Below are 19,104 nucleotides of genomic sequence, written 5' to 3'. Positions count from 1 at the left end.
ACCAATTGCTTTGAAATTTTTAGTGGTTAAAGATAAAAATTTTCTCCAGAAGGCTATTACTTTTTTTTCGCTATGACGTCATCAAAATTATGTGACTCTACGTGTCCATATATTTGAGCATAGCTCTCTTGTATTTAGAGTCATTGTTTGATATTGTTGTCATATCGGTTATTGAAATCTTTCCAAAATGACGAATGAGCAAACAAAACAAGAAAAATCATCTCAGACAAAAATGGAATCGGCTAATTTATTACACAAAACGGAGAGACAATTTTCAAATTGAAGTTGCGTAAACTCAGGGTGGAGATCAAAAACCTCACTTAACTTACGTAGGGATTTAGAGTAGGTCTGGGCAAAATATTCGAATGACGAATAGAGAATCGAATACTAATTATTCGAATGACATTTTTTATTCGAATATCTGGTAACACGTGACCTGCGTCACTTCGCCGGTACATCAAATGTGTGGATTGGCACACGATACTCGTCCATCGCCGAATCGAATGCGTAGATTACACACGGCACTCGCCGATGTCATACGCACGCTCGAGAATTTGTGCTATCGATTAGTAGAGAGAGTCGCCCTAATAGAGTTAGACATCCAATTGAACGCGGCAAAGCACCCTTTGGGCTGGAGAAGTGCCTCTTACCGAGCTAAAGCGAATTGCGCGGGTAATCTTGATACGGTATTCAGTTCAACGATGGGGAGAAAATCTTAGGTGTTGAAGCATTTCAGCGGGCCCAGGCCTGGTGGTTGCGGTCGAAAAACTGCTTATAAATGAAGCAAGAGGAATTTCGCCTATCATGGTAGCACCTCGAAATTATTAAACTACCTCAAAGTGAAACACCGATTAATAAATTCAACTGTAAAATGCAGATTCTGACGCCGGTACCCGAGAGTATCCGAGCTCCTCGGCCGTTAGTGGTTCAAGGCCAAAATCAGACAAAATTAGATTTTTCTCGAATGACAGGAGAAAATCAGAGAAATTATAACCAATGTTAATGCGGGGGACATGAGGCCCATCTCTGTCGTTGAAGATGAGAATTTCTGTAACCTCGTAACCTATCTTGAACCACATTATGAAATGCCATCCCAATTCCCGATCCACATTCAGCAGGCCAAATTTGAACAGAGTAAAATATTTTACGAAAACAGCTAATCGAAGGATACTTATCATTGACATAAGACGCAAGGGCTAGCGAAACATGGAGTCATTTTACGAAGTGACTGGTTATTATATAGACTCCACATTTCAACTATGTGCATGCGTTCTCGGAGTTAGACCACTGAATGAGAGGCACACTGGTGAAAATATCGTGTTGAGTGGAGAAGAAAATTTTGCGCAAGATATCCGAATCCATCCATTGTTGTTGGAGCTGTCAGTGACAATGGATCGGACATGGAAGCTTCGAACAGATTGGCTGCTATGAGATACGTTTCTGCACTCACTCTTTGCACTTATGCCTGAATCGAGGCTTTCATTTGTCTGCCATTCAGCGAACGCTTGCGTCCGGCTGTAAGAAGTTTAGTTCAACATTTTAAGCGGTGTGAACTTGCTACATGATCACTAAAAAAAAAATGCGAAAGCATGCAATTTCCATTCAAATAGCTGGTAACTGACATCAGTACCAGGTGGAATACACATTCTTCATTGTTTTGCGTCTGACAGAAATACAGCGGCCTGTAATGGCGGTACTAAGTGGCGAGAATATAGCGAGACTGAGTACAGCCAAACTATTGCCCCAAAACCAGTGATTGGGAGATCATGTGGAAGCTCGCTCCCGTTTTAAACCCATTAGCTGAAGTCAATGACTTTTTAGGGGGAGAACAACACCAGTAGGAACTGTTCGTAACTGGTTGTATATATTTATTATGAATCGTAATTGATTCATTTCGGAGCATCTTCACTATACCGTGTTTCCCCGAAAATAAGACCTAGCCTGAATTTTGAAAATGATTTTGATATAAGCCCTCCCCCTAAAATAAGATCTTGTCAATAACGCGAATTTTTTATTTATTCAGTTGATAGCAAGAAATCTCTCCTACACGTTTTAAATGATTGATAATATATGTTTTGCAGTTATTTTGAATGAAAATGTGCTATTTATAAGTAAAGGAATATCTGTATTCATATTCTGTATATTTGAAAATCTTGTAATTTTCTACTTTGTAATTTTGGAAGCATCTTGAAAACATTTCTCATGAGGCCGTCGTGAATACCCAACATCTGATATATTTTGATATGGTAGGAAGCAAAACTATTAATAAAGTTAGCGAGAAAACCATTTCGGTTAAGACAACAGGCCACGAGAAACAACGTTTCACAGTAGTTCTATCGTGCTTTGCCGATGGGACATAATTGCCGCCTATGGTAAGTTTCAAGAGAAAGACCTTTCCAAAAAAACAAGAATTCCCGAATGGAGTGATCCACATTCAAGAAAACGGATGGATGGATCACGAGGGGTGTATAAGATGGATCAATGAAGTGTGGGCGCGTCGTCCTGGTGGACTCCTTAATTCAAGATCCCTACTTGTGTGAGACATGTTTAAATCACATCTCTGTGGAAATGTAAAAAAAGCAGTTAGACCAGTGGTTCCCAACTTTTTTTCTCGCAGCGCCCCCTTCGGCAACTCTTTGACTACCAAACGCCCCCCCTGACAAAATAAGTCAAAACAACTTTATTCTCCATTTATCATTATTATAATGTGAGGGTTGAGCCTTGTGAAATGCCACCATCTTATTAATATCTGACTTCATTTTAGTCCGAAACAGTCTTGAGTCCTCGTCTTAAATTGTCGAGGAAATTTCTCTTGGTATCTAAAATCGTGGTCACGGCACTAAACGCCTTGGCGTTAGAGACAGATATACATCCGTTTTGCAAAACTGTCAATCACTCACTTAGTTTCTGCGGTCAGTGGATGTCAACAACAACAATAATGTTTACTGTGGCGCAGCACCTCCAAGGAAAAGCCTTACAGAGACTTTTACTTTCTGCAATATGCACGAAATGGGCAATTATTTCCAAAAATGAATCCTAATCGGTGCCTATTGGTTTGTGGGAGGAAATGAAAGAGTTCAAACGGGGAATACGAAACATTATATGGTATGCCGAGGAAGTGCTGGACATCCTTTGGGGAATAGATAGAAGTGACCAGCAGTGGTTCCAGAATACGAGGCTACCCCAACGTGTGCAATTTTGCAAAAAGTCTGTTTTCAATTCCGAGGAGGGCATTTGGAACATGTTCTGAAAGAACAGGATGCAAAACGTCATAGATTTCCGAAATTTTTGGGTACAAACTTACACAAAGAGAAGTTAATTTCAAGTGTAGACAAAATTAAATAATTTACTTCATTTTCGTAGAAGTAACTGAGAAATTTATGGTTCCATTTTTTGCGGGTCACCTTGTATTTTTAATATAATTCAGTAAAATATGCTGCTTAAGTCGCGGTATTCTATATTTTCAACTTACAAAACACAGATGATTAACCAATATTAAACAATGTCAGACAACAGATACTAAATTAAATTAATATTTCAAGACAGAACAACGAAACGTACTCGACACTATAGGACAGGTGTGGGCAACCCCTGGCACGCGTGCCAAACGTGGCACGCGAGCCCATTTATTCGGCACGCGAGCGCAGCCTCGAAAACAAGGTCCTTCTCCATCAGATAAAAAGTTTCAAGACTCTGATGAAACTCGGTGTTCGTTTATTCATTGTCGTTTGTTAAAAATCCGTTATTTATTTAAACTCTTTTTGTCCTTTCATGACATATGGCTACAAAGAAATATATTATGACGTAACAAATAAGTGAGCCCTCGAGAAATTTTGTCATGTTGGTTAATGTTACTTGCTAACCGTTATAAATTGGCTTCGAAATAAATATAAGCGATTAGAGAAGGAAATACATGAGAGAAGTGCAGAAAACGAACTATTGCTCGATTGGGATGCCATTCCCGTCTTTTTGTTTCCAATTCGTTTTTCTGCGCATTGTGCCAACGTATTGTTTTGACTGCTGAAAGGAAAACTTGCGTATCATTACATCAAAAGTAAATAGTGAACATTCTCTCTTTGTCCAATATCAATAGAAAAATCACGCTCAACTCTGCAATTTTGATGTAAAAGTTCTCGGGTCACTGCTGGCCTTCGAATGAGTAAATAAATGAGTACGTGGATAGTTATGGTTAACATTTTTTCAAATGTTGCACTGCGAGTCGTCATTTTGTGATTAGCCTATGATGTAATACAAATATTTCATACCGGTATCGTAGGCATTATAACATTTGAAAATTTGTTTTTATAGTATTTGGTTTGCATTTATCGACGATATCTTGATTTTTTTTCATTCTGTACTTCCAGTTAACTGGTTGTTTAACTCTCTATATAGGCTATGGTTGCTGAATGAATTACGTTGTTCGATTAAACATGGTAATAATTTAGTTGTATTTATATTTTACAGGTGTAAAATTATTTGTCTACCGGTACAGCTAGTTATTCTGCGGTCCAGAAGTGTGTGTACCAATATGGAAGTATCCAATTTTGTTCGCCTACTTTACATCAAGTTGTGCAAAGAGACTGAAACCTATGGGCATGAGGTATATTCACTTGGCTAACACAGACAGTCTCCGAACTCATAATACAACTAAAATAATAAAAAATCGGAATAAAATTATGGCCTAACCCTAACCTGCTGAAGCTGGTACTCACACTACGGAAATGCCAGTTTCTGCTACAATTTGGGAACACAAATATGTGGATAATTAAACAGCAACCGCAATTTGGGTGTACCGGAAGATGGCGAAAAGAAACTGATGGGCGATATATGTCTGCGGGCTGCGGCTAATAAAGGTAGGTCACAGTATTTACATGTATTATTTGGTTCCGGATATCCTGGCTTGATGTGTACAACCTGGCCACGAGAAATGTGTATATATTTACCGGTACTCCGTGATTCCCCGAAAATAAGACCTAGCCTGAATTTTTAAATGATTTTCATCATAAGCCCTCACCTTAAAAATGAGACATTGTAAATAAAAACGTGTTATTTATGTGTGAATAAATATCAGTTCTCATATTTTGTGTATTTAAAAATCTCGCAATTTTCCACTTTGTCATTTTGTTTTCGATAAATGAAAATAAAAGAGATCTCCCCCAAATGAACCCTTGTGTTATTTTTCGAAAGAAAATTGAGATAAGACCCTGTTCTATTTTCGGGAAAACACGGTACTGTGTGCCATTATTAGCGCGAAGAAATTGTACACAATCTATGCGGCATTTGTTATATTTATTTACATTTAACAAAACTAATCGTAATCCAACAGTTGAATAACAATAGATATATATGTCCTAATTGATAACCATTTCTCGACAAAAGTTAGGCGTAGTTGCACATTAATCACTAATGAATTTGGCTTGCACTAGGATGAGGTTGTTTCATTAACAATTTCCTCTATGAAATTATTAATAAGGGTGTGGATCGCATTAAATAATAGTTGGTAAGCATGATAGATTTACAGTGTGCGAATGATCAGTGTTATTCCAATACCGAAATACTGTAACAAATTGTATACAATGACCTAGGTCCCAGATAGACTAAGTCAATAAAATATTAGCAACGACTTGAGAAGTAAATTAAAATAGAATCACCGAACAGCATATATTTAATTTATCAAAACTTATTATCAGACAATATAGTGCTATTACTGGATCAAATAATTTACATTTTGGTGCGGCAGATTGCAAAGGGTACGTCGCTGCATAAAGTACACATTAACGGTCACAAAATTGCGTTTTATTTAAAAGCATTCATTTTTAGTGTAAGTGGGCCGTGAGATTTTTTTTCCTGGTAATTTGACGCCGCACGAACAAAAAGTTTGGGAGACATTGTCTTAGTTGATAACATATAAAAAGGAAGATTAGATTCCCAAAGCGTCTGTCGCGTAAACGAGTTGCGCTTCAAAATGATAACTTATCCAACAGGGATGTAGGTTGCAACTTGCAATCGCAGATTGCTTTGTCAGGTCAAGTTTATTTTTCCAACCAGTATATAAAAAGAAAACAATAGAACACAAAAAATATTTGAAAAAAATGAAAATTACACAGTTTTACAGGGCAAGGCAAAACCGCGGGGAACCAAAGATGGTTATCAAACAAGCAGCGACAACCACGGTTCAAATATCTAATTGAAAATAATAAAATTTTAGAATTGTGTAACTACTGTTTTTGTCGGTGCGTACCGTACGCGTCATTATTATAACATCTCTTGATAGAGATAGTTAATTTCTCGAGATTGCATTTAAGTCAAAACACCAACTGCTGGAGGGGGAATTTCACAATCCAGTTGAATTCATTGATGCACATATATGCAAATTATTCATAAGTGATTCAAAGCGAGTGAGTGTACGAATGAATTTAGGGCCAAAATAAATAAAAAGTAGTCTAGTTTGAAGTTGCATGCATAATTACAGTTCATATCAACTGAATGCTAAAGCGTTTATGCGGCTTTTGATCTATGAATGTTTTCCCGAGCATCAACCTCTGTGATAACTTTATTTATTTTAGCAGCCACTCGGGCAATTTGGCAGATTCTAGTCGTGATTTCGAAATTTTTGTACAAACAAATGGTCTTTATTTTTTCCAACCAGTTTTGCATTAGTTGTACTTGTAACGATCCCCGATCTGAATAAATCTGTATCTGACTATCAGAATAAGCAAATTATATCTATCAGTAATTTTAAATGGTGTGTGCTAAAATATTGCGATTAAGAATGAATATTAGAAACTTGCAAACCATTATCAAGCGCCAACTCAAGTAAACATATGTATAACTATGGCTTTGGTTAAAAAGGTAATTGGTTAAAATTAAAGATATTTGAAAACCTTTAATATTAAAATTTTTTAACAAGAAAGAACATATGAGAAAATTCAACAAGATAAATGCACGGCAAAAAACGTCAAACGTTGTGCAAAGCAATAAAAGATATATTAAAATATAGACAGCGTCAATTGGTTATAATCAAATATATGAAAACCAATTAAATCAAAAATACGCGGTAAACCAGAGCTTGGTTATTACAACTAGGACTTGTCGTTCTCGAATACCTTATTTTTTCAGAATCGAATCGAATATATTTTCGAATTGAATGTCGAACACTAAGATATATGCGATTGCATGTGACATTTTTATTTGTAATGGGGGTAAAAAATTGAAAGAATTCACCCCAACCTTTAGCGTACAAAAAAAAAATGGCGGCGATTCGATTTTTTGTCCAAACCGATTTGAAGAATTTAGTATTCGAATCTAAGGGCCCACCTAATTACAACCAGGCAAAAAATGCAATATTTTTTGTATGAGCACTAAGCAGAACATGACTACAATTGTAATGTAAATTTTTGTCAATAGTTTGTTCGCGTTGTTTAAATATTGGATCAGTATTAAAAGAGTAATTGGAAACGAGAACAAGACTATATTGGAATTAAAGACTTTAGTTATTTTATAATAATCTCATATGGTTTATGTATTCTCTCATTCGTATCGTCGCGATATGATTGGAGATTTAATTTTCGTGGATTTATTAGTATTAGGAAATTATACATAAAAATTAAGTGTTTCCTCAAGTAATTGATTGAAATAGGTCCATAGTAATTTAACAACTAACGGAGACAATGTCTCCAATCACCAAATTAATTGATAATAACTATTAATAATTCAATCTAAAGAAATCCTTTGTTTAGAAACACATTAATGGCGTCTGTAGCATATATATATATTGTTTTCTGTGCAATGCAACGATTTCATGATGTGAAATTAAGTCTTCAATCTAAATTTCATCTCTGTGAATTTTAAGGATTGAAGTTGCCTCCAGTTATGCCAGTAGATTGAGGTGCGATCCGTTTTCCCATAATTGAAGTATACGCCGTTCAGATTTGTATTTGAGCACCAATTGTACCACCAAGCTCCTTTCCGATCTACCGCACAACTGTCGACATCATTACGATCATTATCAAAATCTTTTGTAGTAAACTGTGAGTTGTTATTATATGTGAATGGATCTCCAGCAGTCCCGTTATATTCTCCAAGTGTCAGCCGATATTTATCGCTTGCAGATGCGATAGAGAAGATTCTGTAAAAACGGACAAGTTGTCGTTAAAATATAGGCTGTCATGGCTCGAAATCAAATACATTTTAAACTAATCTTTTCGGATATGAAATATCGAACATATTCTGGAATGGGTCCGTTTCGCAAAACACTCGGGATTTCGTAGAATCAAACTTAGTTATTCAGAGAAATTGGGACAATTAGTATTCTCTATTGTTATGCCAGTAGTTACTAAAGTTTTGTCTATCATAAGATAATAAATGCTTAAAAGGACATGTTTAAATAAAAATATCCTAAATTATAGATGAAATAAAGAATTAACAACATCGAAATTTGAATGTATTCAATTTATTTGGACATTCTTGGTTCGATAACACCGGTTGTGCTTTATTTATCCTCAACACATATGTTGTTTTGTATATCTCGTCGTGACACAAAACTAATTTTTTGATGACAAACTACTGTTTTGATGTTATATGACTCAAATTTCGTAAATATAGAGAGAACTCCCGTTGGCTGTCATTGAACATTATTGCAACACAAATAAATAACTGCATACTTGGGGCAGAACTATTTTGGAAGCTCCAGAAGTGTATGTGCCAATATTTTATATTATGTAAAGAACCGATACCCGCGGAAATGGTGAAATTATAATAACAACTTAGTAATACTAATGGCTCATGAACTAAACCTCACTCATGACATGACGTAAAATAATCTTATGACTCAATATAATATATCAAGGTATTTTCCTTGGTACACACACTGCGGGAGTACCCTATTTTGTTCTTCCAAGTCACATTTATAGGGATTAATTATACCTTGCCACTTACGCACTTACCCGTATTTGGCATAAGCGTTGTTTCCATTGAAATCTCCCAAATCGACTCTTAGTTCGTAACTTCCCGTTTTAGTCAGTTGATGAATTGTTTCCAAGCCTAAATGTAGTGAAAGCAAAAGATATGAACAACTAGCTGCATTGCATCGTCAAGCAAGAAAATAATATTCAATTTATCATTGGAAATCTCAAACTTTATGAATGTTCAAAATGAATTACAAAAACTTTTACAATGTCTTCAAAGTGTTAAATAGAGCGACTTATATTCATCGAACCCCCAATTTCACATGAAATTTTCCTAAAAAGCTCAACGGAATTCTGATCTAAGTTGAGAATTTTTAATTTTGTTTCATTTATGGCTAGCTGTCGCAGAGACCACCTCTTCAAACATGTTAGCAAGAATCGTCATACCAAAGTTTTTTCTCCCTTGCAGCTTTGTATATGGGTATTTAATTTATCATGAGATCTCGACTGAAGGAAATCGGATGAAACTTTGAGACTTCTGGTGAATTCTGCTGCACGTATGCTATTTTCTATTACTATGTGTAACATTTGCTACTTAATGATGGTCAGACTCACACCACAAAATTTGCCAGCCCTCGGATGCAATAGAATAGATCAAATGCGAAACTTTTACTTTTGTTATAGCGAAATGTACTTCACCCACCTAACCACATTTCTTTATCTTTTTCTCCGAAGCCGTTAACATAGTCGTTCCATCCTCTGTAGAAGTCTTCCGTTCCGTCCATTCGTCTTTGAAAGACCTTAGAAATATTATAACAAATTATGTTTCAACTGTGATTTTTTAGCCTCAGTTATCAACTTATCAATGAGTTCTTTTTCAAATTATATTTAAACGGTTACACGACGTGACGATATCTTTATCTAAAAGTTTTCGGAATTTCAATAAAATGCTTAAAAAGAAAAAAAGTAATCCTTTTAATTTGTGAGAGATTATTCGTTATTACAAATAACAAATGCTGTTAAAGTTGTTTCCATTAGTAATGAATTGGGTTTATTTCTGAAATTTCCGAATTTGCGTGAGTGTTTCGAAAAAATAAGTTAAAAGAGAAAAGATACTAATGTTGGCTACTTGAAAGCAATTATTAAAATAAGTATTAACATACAATCCATCCGCCTCCATCCGTTTCGAGATCACAGTAAACTTCGGCAGGCTTGTCTTCCGATTCAGGATAAATATCAAAGACTCCGCCGGTTGTGTTTCGACGTTTTGCAATGTGACGGTTTACAGTTGTGCAGTTCTTTGGGAAACCTTTAAAAATTATTGGAGACTAAAGTGAAAAATGTCTTTTCAAGATCATTTACGTCGCTAAAAGATTTGGCCTTGAGGGTCACGAGGAGTCCTACACAATACCTCAACCAATTGAAGAATCAAATTTGTTTTATTTATCACCTCAATTAAAACAAATATTTAACTAATAACTGAGTACGGTATCGAAATGACAGGTGTGGTGAAGGATGAATTGCTGTGTGAAATAACAAAATTCCAATTTATTTCACATTGATGACATTAAATACGGAACCAATAGCTTATTTCAGAACTATAGTTAATATATCGCAATGCAGTATTGAAAAGAATTGGAATGACATTGAAATGCAGTAGTGGAGTACGTGACTTAGTTCCATTGTCCCCAGCATATTCATTTTGGTTCCGCGAGAAACCTCATGGCTTATGCGGATACGCGAGGCATATTCTCGGCAATTTGATGTGTGTTCTAGTTACCTCGTATGGCTGTCAGCAGAAGTTCTACGGAATGATTTAAGCGTGAAATTTCAAAGGTTGGGTGGTTTCCTTGATGTGCCATTTTGACTTTCATAGTTTTTATCTCATTCTGAAGCTGTGAATATCAATTAGTCGTTTTCAGTGTCAACTTGAAAATACTAGAGAAATTGGATAGTTTTGGTTCCTATCCACAGAAAACCAATTGATTGTTAGAACAGCGAAATGCTTAACATGTCACTGAATTTGAGACTGTAATTGGCGGTTGATCTAAAAAAAAGCGTATAAGTCGAACCTAGTTTAGGATATCAAATCAAGTTCAGCCATTTTAAAAATAGCTTTGAATATATTTCAAAAAATACATTTGAAGCCCGTGAAATTTTGCATCAATTATTGCTTTTAGTTAAACACTTCATTATAAACAATTTTTGTTAACAAAAATTTATTGGATGTTTTGATCAAATATTCACGTTTGGACATATAATAACAACATTATATCTTGAATGTAATAGTTGGAGAGACAGCAAAGACCTTAAAGTTTCTCGTGTTTTAAAGATTCTTCTGTACTTTGTTCTGCATTTAGAATTTTGTTATTGAAAATGAGTCAGTCCCACTGTTAGTGAAATTGACTGTGAGGTATGTTTACTATGCAAATACATTCACACTTTCCGTTTTAATGATAAAACGATCCCGGATATATATTTCCAACCTGTATGATGACCACAAAACCGAAAACAACAAGCCCAACAACCATTAATGAAAATATTGCCAGAGCAATCAGTCCTCTTCTTACTGTTGTGTCTTTATTACCTAAAATAATAACAGAATTTACTTGTTGGACACAAAGTGTGGCTTTATGGATCGTGTGTTCAATTTTTGTTGCGGTTAGTATACTTGTGTTTGTGAAAATATTGCTTCTCTCGTTAGCTAAAGGGCCAATTGCTTCGAAATAAGCCCAGTCCAGTGGTTAAAGATTGTTGTTGTCGCTAGAAATCTATTGCTTTTATTTCATTTCAATTTCGTTTTTCACTATGAAGTTTTGTGTGATGACCCCAACAAAATGAAAAAAAAATTGCGCACCCATTTGTCGGTACCGCGATCGCATTTCAGGGATCTGGTGGTCATCATAGTCGGGAGTTTTTTGATAAAGAAGATTACCAATACTGTGAAAGATGATACTACTTTATTTTGGCTTTCATATATACCGTATTTGAAAATTGCTACCTTGTTAATACAAACATTAGCCGAATATTAGCCATATATTTCATGCGAAGTGCTTTATATTTTCCATAGCAACCAGAATTTTCTTTGGCTATAATACTAGAGCCCACATTAATTCTGATATTTCATGAATACTAATACTTTTGCCTATATTCATACGCCAGCACAAATAAGAGCCTTTCTTTCTTATTATCTTACCAACAGCATAATGCCGGTTCTCGATACTATAGCGTGAGTTGACTATATGGTGCTCCAGAAGTATGTGCACCAAAATGGCGGACAACCTGAACATAGTATGTGTACCAGGTTAGGGTAACCAGGTTGTGCGCCATCTTGGTGCACATACTTCTGTAGCGTCGACTATAAATCTAATAAAAAAACATACCTTCGCTCTTTGTTGACTGCGAGATGGGGATTTCATAGAAATTCGTATCTGGTACCACCGTCCTTACTTGCGGGAAATTTCCACGAAATTCTGTCTGTGTAGTAGACATCTTGGCAACTATACTGATTACAAAATGTTACTCTGTGGCATAATTTATAAAAATACGTAGAAGATATGTGACGGATATCATACCATGATTGATATTATTTTCTTGGGTCATAAAAACATTATCTGAATACATATATATCACACTGTGTCTTTTGGTGGTGGGTGCCACGACATTGAAAGGTTACTTGGAATCCATGGTTCAGGTCGTTTTATAGTATTTCATTAAATCAAACCGCGTGATTGCGTACATCAATATTGTTATTTCTGGAATCAACCCTGACTATGCGAAAACGATTATTAGATCATCAAGCTATTGGTCCACAAACATAGAATATGACGTTAATGCATTGCTAACCAGTGGTTCATGGCCTTTGCTGACCTGCTGGACACGGTGTTCCATACCGCAGGTTCACTTCGTACGTTTTCGTCATTCATTTCTATAAAACATCAACTACATTTTATCATTAAATTTTTTATCCCAACGTGATTAGGTTCCCAGGGTGGACCGACTCAGATGTCTTCGGGAAGAGAAATTCAAATTTCATTTTGTCGTGTGCATATCTGTTGTATCAACATTCTAACCTTCCTTAATCAAAATGATGTCAGCTTTGTAATGAGTTATTCAAATGAAGATTTGAATTACGTGTATCCATAGCTATGGGGATTGACTCCATTGACCTTCAGCTATTCTTACATTTACTCAACAATTGCGACTTGTTAGATTCTTTATATTTTAACATGGTATCTAAAATATCATGAAACACAGTATATATTTACAGCAACATGAGGCGTGACAGAGTTCACCACCTTCAAAGAATGATTTCAAACAAATAAATTTTTGATAAGTTTTATTTGGACCAGTGGTCCTCAAACGGTGATGGGCGTTTCACAAGGGGGGCGTAAACAATTTTTTGACGAGGCGTGAAGCTAATTAAAAATAAAAACATTTGTTTGATTTGATCTTGTCCGCTTTTTTGGATATGAACACTTTTTATTTTGGATATTTACGTTCCATCCACGTATTTTCAACGTGTTTCTTGAATAAAACATACTTTTGCCATACTATGTATTATTTGTAGCTTATTGTTAGTTAGTTATTTTGATTTGTGAAATCTTTACACTGCTGCCTGTCAATCAAAAAACATTTGATTATGAGAACAAGAGAGCTATGCTCAAATATATGGACACAAAAAGTAATAGCCTTCTAGCGAAAAATACAATATATAACAACTGAAAATTTTGATCAAGCAATTGATCCAGTAGTTAAAGAGAAAAGCTATTTTTTTTTCACAACAATAAGAAGAATACCAAGGTAAAAAACAACCACATTATAATAAAAAACGATCCATATGTTTAATTCTTGTTCAACAACAAAGAGCAAAAATCCATAACACACAAATAGTAATATTATACATAGATCATCATTGCTATTTGCTTGCTTCTGTTAAACTGTTCAACAACTTCCGATCTGGAAGTAATATAAATTAGTGATTAACCATCAGTGATTTATGAAGCATCAGTGCTTTATACAGATCGATAGGCATGATAATATAAACTCAATAGTGAGTATTCGAATTTATCACTGGTTTTTATATTTGAATAGTGTTTATCTAAAACTATGTGACGACGATAATATAATATTGTTCGATCACAGAATGATTTATTCTAAGCTTTCTTTGGTCCATGCATACTTGATAAGAAAACAACATTATTCAATGCAATATTTTGAGTATATTATTCATACTTGTTTGTCCCAATGGGGAACTTTATATTAAAAAAAGGTAGCAGAAAATATAATAGAAAGTGTGATTCAACGTAGCAATAAAATACATTAGCTCGCAGACCTTTGAATACAGCAGTAAATACGATTATAAGAATGGAAATATAGCGATAGAGTACAATGATTTCGTTTTTTTTTGCACAGAATATTATTAGTTATTTATTTCAGACATTTGAAACACCTGTCTCGGATGCCAAATAAAACTAGAGCTGCGTGCAGCTTTAACAGGCTTCCCGCGTAAAAAAGCTGAAGACGCGTTTTGCTCACTGGAGCGTGAAAGCGTGGTCAGTCATGCATAAAATTTGCAGTTTACGATGGGGGACTTATTATCTGCATGTGATGTAAATTTCAAGTCTCTAAGTAGTGTCGTTCTCGAGAAGAAGATGAAAATGTAAAATGCTATATTGCTCACTGGAGCGTATCGCCGAGGTCACTCATGCGTATCCTTGATATGTCGTATCCGGAACATGTCCATTAATCATTGTTATGAATTTCAACCCAATAGCATGTATCAATTTTGAGAAATCGCAAAAAAACTGAAAACGCGTTTTGTTCACTGGAGCGTGAAAGCTTGGTCAGTCATGCCTAAAATTTGCAATTTATGATGGGGGACTTATTATCTGCATGTGATGTAAATTTCAAGTCTCTAAGTAGTGTCGTTCTCGAGAAGAAGATGAAAATGTAAAATCCTATATTGCTCACTGGAGCATATCGCCAAGGTCACTCATGCGTATCCTTGATATGTCGTATCCGGAACATGTCCATTAATCATTGTTATGAATTGCAACCCAATAACATGTATCAATTTTGAGAAATCGCCAAATAACTGAAAACGCGTTTTGCTCACTGGAGCGTGAAAACGTGGTCAGTCATGCATAAAATTTGCATTTTATTGCTAGCTGAGAACTTCTGCACATTTGAGGTGAATTTCAAGTTTGTAGGACCAATTTGAAAAAAAAATAATAAAAATAAATAATAATAAAACACAGGAATACAATAGGTTCCCTGCTGACAAGCAGCGGGAAGCCTAACAAGCAGCGGGAAGCCTAATTATAACGATAAACAAGTAACTAGTATGTAAAATGCATATAAACGACGGACAGACAGTCGATACATAATAAAAGAACATAAAGCGACAAAGTATGTTGACCAGGTGTGGGATTCAAAATTCTAACAACATGTTCTTTTTTGCATCGAACGCGCCAATAACAGCTTTCCTCATTTCAGGAAATGTATGTACGTGATTACGTAAGCTACATCAACGTGACGCGCTTTCCACAAATTCATAACTTTCGAAACGCCAATTGTATCGCTAGTCATCAGCTGTGCTACACATTACCCATTTGCTTAAGTCGTCGAACTTCTAAAACAAAAAAAGTGGGTACGCTAATATCAAGACTTTGCAAGAACGGATTCCCACTCATGCTCTTGATGCGAAAGGCTCGCAATATAAATTCATGAAAACGCGTTCATATAATAAATCGAATAAAAAATTATTGTCAGAAGCGGCACAATGACTGTAATTCAAAATATCTTCACATTGATGTCGGCAACTCTGAAAATAATTCATTGCGAAAATAAAATTGAACAAAAATAATAATGTGACGACGATAACATGCTATTTTCATCACAGAATTTCAGATTCATTGTAAGCTTTCGTTGGTCAATTATGAAATACACGATTAAAGTAGACTGCGCTTAATAAAGAAGTTTCTTTAGCACATGCATTGAGATAATGTGTGTCAACCCAATATCTTACACATTCTATATATTTTCAGCAAATCTTCATTTTTGATGTAGTTTTAAAACGGAAAAATTAGACATAGGTGAAACCATTTTTTACATTATTGAGTCATATATTTAATACAAAAAAGTTTTTGAGGAACGCGTGATACTACAACGGACTAATAATATACAAAGTATCGTAATAACATTACATATTGAAATGTTTCATTGAATGCAGCAATTGAGAAGTTATTGTTTTTTCCGGAACTTCATCTCACTGAATTTCAGAGATTGGCGATCTAATTTCCAGTGATACCAATTGACGGATTTCGTAATAAGTCGCCCGTCCTGGTAATACATCCCATTCAGGTTTGAAAGATGACACTGATTGTACCACCAAGCGCCACCGTAATCGATTGCGCAGCTGCCGGAATATTTGTCATTGTCAGAATCTTTCGTACTAAACTGCATATTGTTATGAATGGTCAATGAATCTCCAGCCGTTCCAGAATATTCTCCAAGTATCAACCGATATCGATCGCTCGAAGATGAGATTGAGAACGTCCTGAAAACAAATGAAGCTCGATTCAATGATATTTCTGGCAGGTTAAGTGAACGTTTAATAAAATATCAAATGTATTCTTGTAGCGACATTACACACAATATCCGTAAAATTTGATCCTGATTCAACTTACTTCGCCCAACTTACTAAACTGCTGTATATGGCATGTGACTGAAATTTTTTGACGATGGAGAAAAAACATGGTTTTCGATCAGTGAATATTATTGCAGTATATATGCGGGAGAATTAGCAAAATGTTCGAATCATTAATACTAGTCGATGTGGATTCATTATACAAGAATTTAATGTTTAGTCTCAAAATTTATAATGGTAAACTGTATTTTAATGCTTACCCATATTTAGCATTTGCAGTGTTTCCGTTAAAATCTGCTAAATCAACTCTCAGTTCGTAACTTCTCTCTTTAGTTAGCTGATGGATTGTTTCCAAGCCTTAAAGGGAAGAATGTAAAACATGTGAACATATAATAACTTTGAATATTTGAAAAATTTGGGTTCGCGATGAATTTTAATGATTATCTATTATTTGAGACATTTAATCGTCGACATGCTTTGCACCCACCTAACCACATTTCTTTATTTTTTTTCTCCGAATCCATTGACATAGTCGTTCCATTCTCTGTAGAACTTTTCCGTTCCATTCATTCTTCTTTGAAAGACCTTTAAAGGTCATGAATGTTAGATTTTCTTATCGTTGCTAATAAATAGTATACATTCTCAAGTACATGTGGTAAAATTATCTTATTAGATATAGCAAAACAGAAGATTGTGAGAAATATTGTTGGTAATTTCAAAGTTTGGGTAGCGCAATTTACTTTTTCTCACACGATTTTTATGGACAGGAAGACAAAACAAAAATAAAAAGAATGATTTCAACTGAATCGAAATTTGTTCAGCTCTACGAATGGCTAATGCAACAACCATATTATATCAATTATCACTCACGATCCATCCGCCTCCATCTGTTACAATATCGCAGTAAACTTCGACAGGTTTGTCTCTCGACTCTGGATATATATCTCCACCGGTGGTGTTCTGAATTTTTGCATAGCTTCGAATAACTTTCGTGCAATGTTGGGGGGAAAGCTGTCAAAAGTTCATAAAATTTAAATATTGTTACAGAATAGTAAAGTAGAATATGTGCAACAATAGGTGTGTTCCAGAATGATGATCTGAATTTTGATGAACTTGGTGGGAACTGTGCAATATTATCATGTATATACAGGGTGTCTAAAAAGTCCCTTTACAGTTTAAATTTTGTGATGCAGTCAGTTCTCGATATATATTAATCAGGTTTGTTGTTTTGAATCGGTAATTAATAAGTAATTTTATTTAATACATTTGTGAGGTCCAAAACAATATATGTTATCGGTAAATTCCCTTTGCAATTTTAAAACATTTTAAGACTTTATGGACAACCTATATATTTGCACCAGAACATTTGTACCTGTATACTTTTGCACCCACGGACGTTCTGAGTCGGACTCATGGACATTTGCATCCATGAACAAATGAAAAATAATGGAAATATATCGACCTTCGTGGAAGTTATATATAAAAAAGTATTGAGATTCGCTATGGGGTGCAGATATACATTAATAAATATAATTCAGACTTATTTGAATCTGATGTCCTAACGCGTTTTCTCGAAAATAAGACAAGCTCTTATGTGTTATACGCTACCTTGTGTAATTCTTGCCAGGAAAGAAAAAGAAAAGTTCAATCGTGAAATGTCGTCTATAGCTTGATCATTTTGGAGTTGCTGTTTCGAATTAAACTCTTTAGAAATGAGGGGATTTGGGAAGGAGATTTACAACTTGCCCCCTTTCAAGAATTTTGACTGTACCCCAAAAGTTTTTAGTATTCTAGATTCTAAAACGCTCTGCACAATAGTTATGTTCTCCCTGGAATATGTTTTCAATTACCTGGGTTCTAATTTTTAGGCCTTTTTTTAAGCGTGCAAGCAGGGCCGAGTTACGGCTTTTAGAGGCCATAAACACTTGAGATTTTAGTGCCCAATATGTAATAAATATTAATAAAGAAACTGGTGTTCTATGTTATCTGAAATTGAATAAGTAAGTTTTAGTATAAATTTATTACTAATTTAGGGCCAAGTTACGATTAATTTGCAACAGTTCCCATACTTACAAACATTGATAGAAAGGTTATGTCAGTGGCATTAAAGGCCAATTTTAAAGTCAATGTCGTCTAACCCTAAACAACTCGTAATTGTTTGAACCTAAAGTGTAAATACCCCGCCTAGTAATAAATACCAAACTTGCCAAACACTTAATTAAGGTGTTTGACAAATAAAGCAACTTTGCTTCGTATATTCCATAACCAAGCGGCTACACTGATACAAAATAACAAACCAACATAATTTCTCGCAGCCTGGCAAAAAATCCAATTCGCTTACCAGCGGGTCAACAACTTATTCGCATCAAGTCCGTCTATGAGTCGCCAAAGAACCGTTATAATTCTGATCTAAGAGATTTTAAAATTGTGGTTTTCATACGATGCCATGTGTTATCAAGTCTTCCGAAGTTTCCCCGTTTTCCGGCTCATTACCGGACTCGTTCACCGTCAACGTCCATCTGCAGTCGATATACAAGTACATTGTTC

At 35.2% G+C, this 19,104-nt stretch overlaps 1 protein-coding gene and 1 pseudogene across 2 annotated transcripts; both read right to left on the bottom strand.

Annotated features, from left to right (window-relative positions):
- Positions 1-7,696: 7,696 nt before the first annotated feature.
- Positions 7,697-12,398, bottom strand: LOC120337175 (fibrinogen-like protein A). Its single transcript, XM_039404895.2, has 7 exons — positions 12,290-12,398; positions 11,393-11,493; positions 10,687-10,801; positions 10,070-10,215; positions 9,610-9,706; positions 8,946-9,042; positions 7,697-8,128 (listed from the first exon to the last, which is right to left on the bottom strand). Exons 1-7 carry the CDS (start codon positions 12,396-12,398, stop codon positions 7,813-7,815), a joined length of 981 nt encoding a protein of 326 aa, XP_039260829.2. The 3' UTR covers positions 7,697-7,812.
- A 2,836-nt stretch (positions 12,399-15,234) lies between these two features.
- On the bottom strand, positions 15,235-19,099 carry LOC120337174 (ficolin-2-like; annotated as a pseudogene). The gene is made up of 5 exons (XR_013478019.1): positions 18,998-19,099; positions 17,428-17,568; positions 17,045-17,142; positions 16,818-16,914; positions 15,235-16,467 (listed from the first exon to the last, which is right to left on the bottom strand). The product of XR_013478019.1 is annotated as a ficolin-2-like (transcript).
- Between the last annotated feature and the right edge of the window lie 5 nt (positions 19,100-19,104).

The sequence above is a fragment of the Styela clava genome, chromosome 10, assembly GCF_964204865.1.
Source record: "Styela clava chromosome 10, kaStyClav1.hap1.2, whole genome shotgun sequence".
Lineage (NCBI taxonomy): Eukaryota > Metazoa > Chordata > Ascidiacea > Stolidobranchia > Styelidae > Styela > Styela clava.
This window is presented reverse-complemented; position numbering and strand designations above follow the sequence as displayed.

Coding starts and splice junctions, on each gene's coding strand:
- LOC120337175 (XM_039404895.2), bottom strand. CDS start 12,398: ATGTCTACTACACAGACAGAATTTCGTGGAAATTTCCCGCAAGTAAGG. Junction 10,216..10,686: donor TCTGCTGACAGCCATACGAG/GTAACTAGAACA, acceptor TAATTTTTAAAG/GTTTCCCAAAGAACTGCACA. Junction 9,707..10,069: donor CGGATGGAGGCGGATGGATT/GTATGTTAATAC, acceptor AATATTTCTAAG/GTCTTTCAAAGACGAATGGA.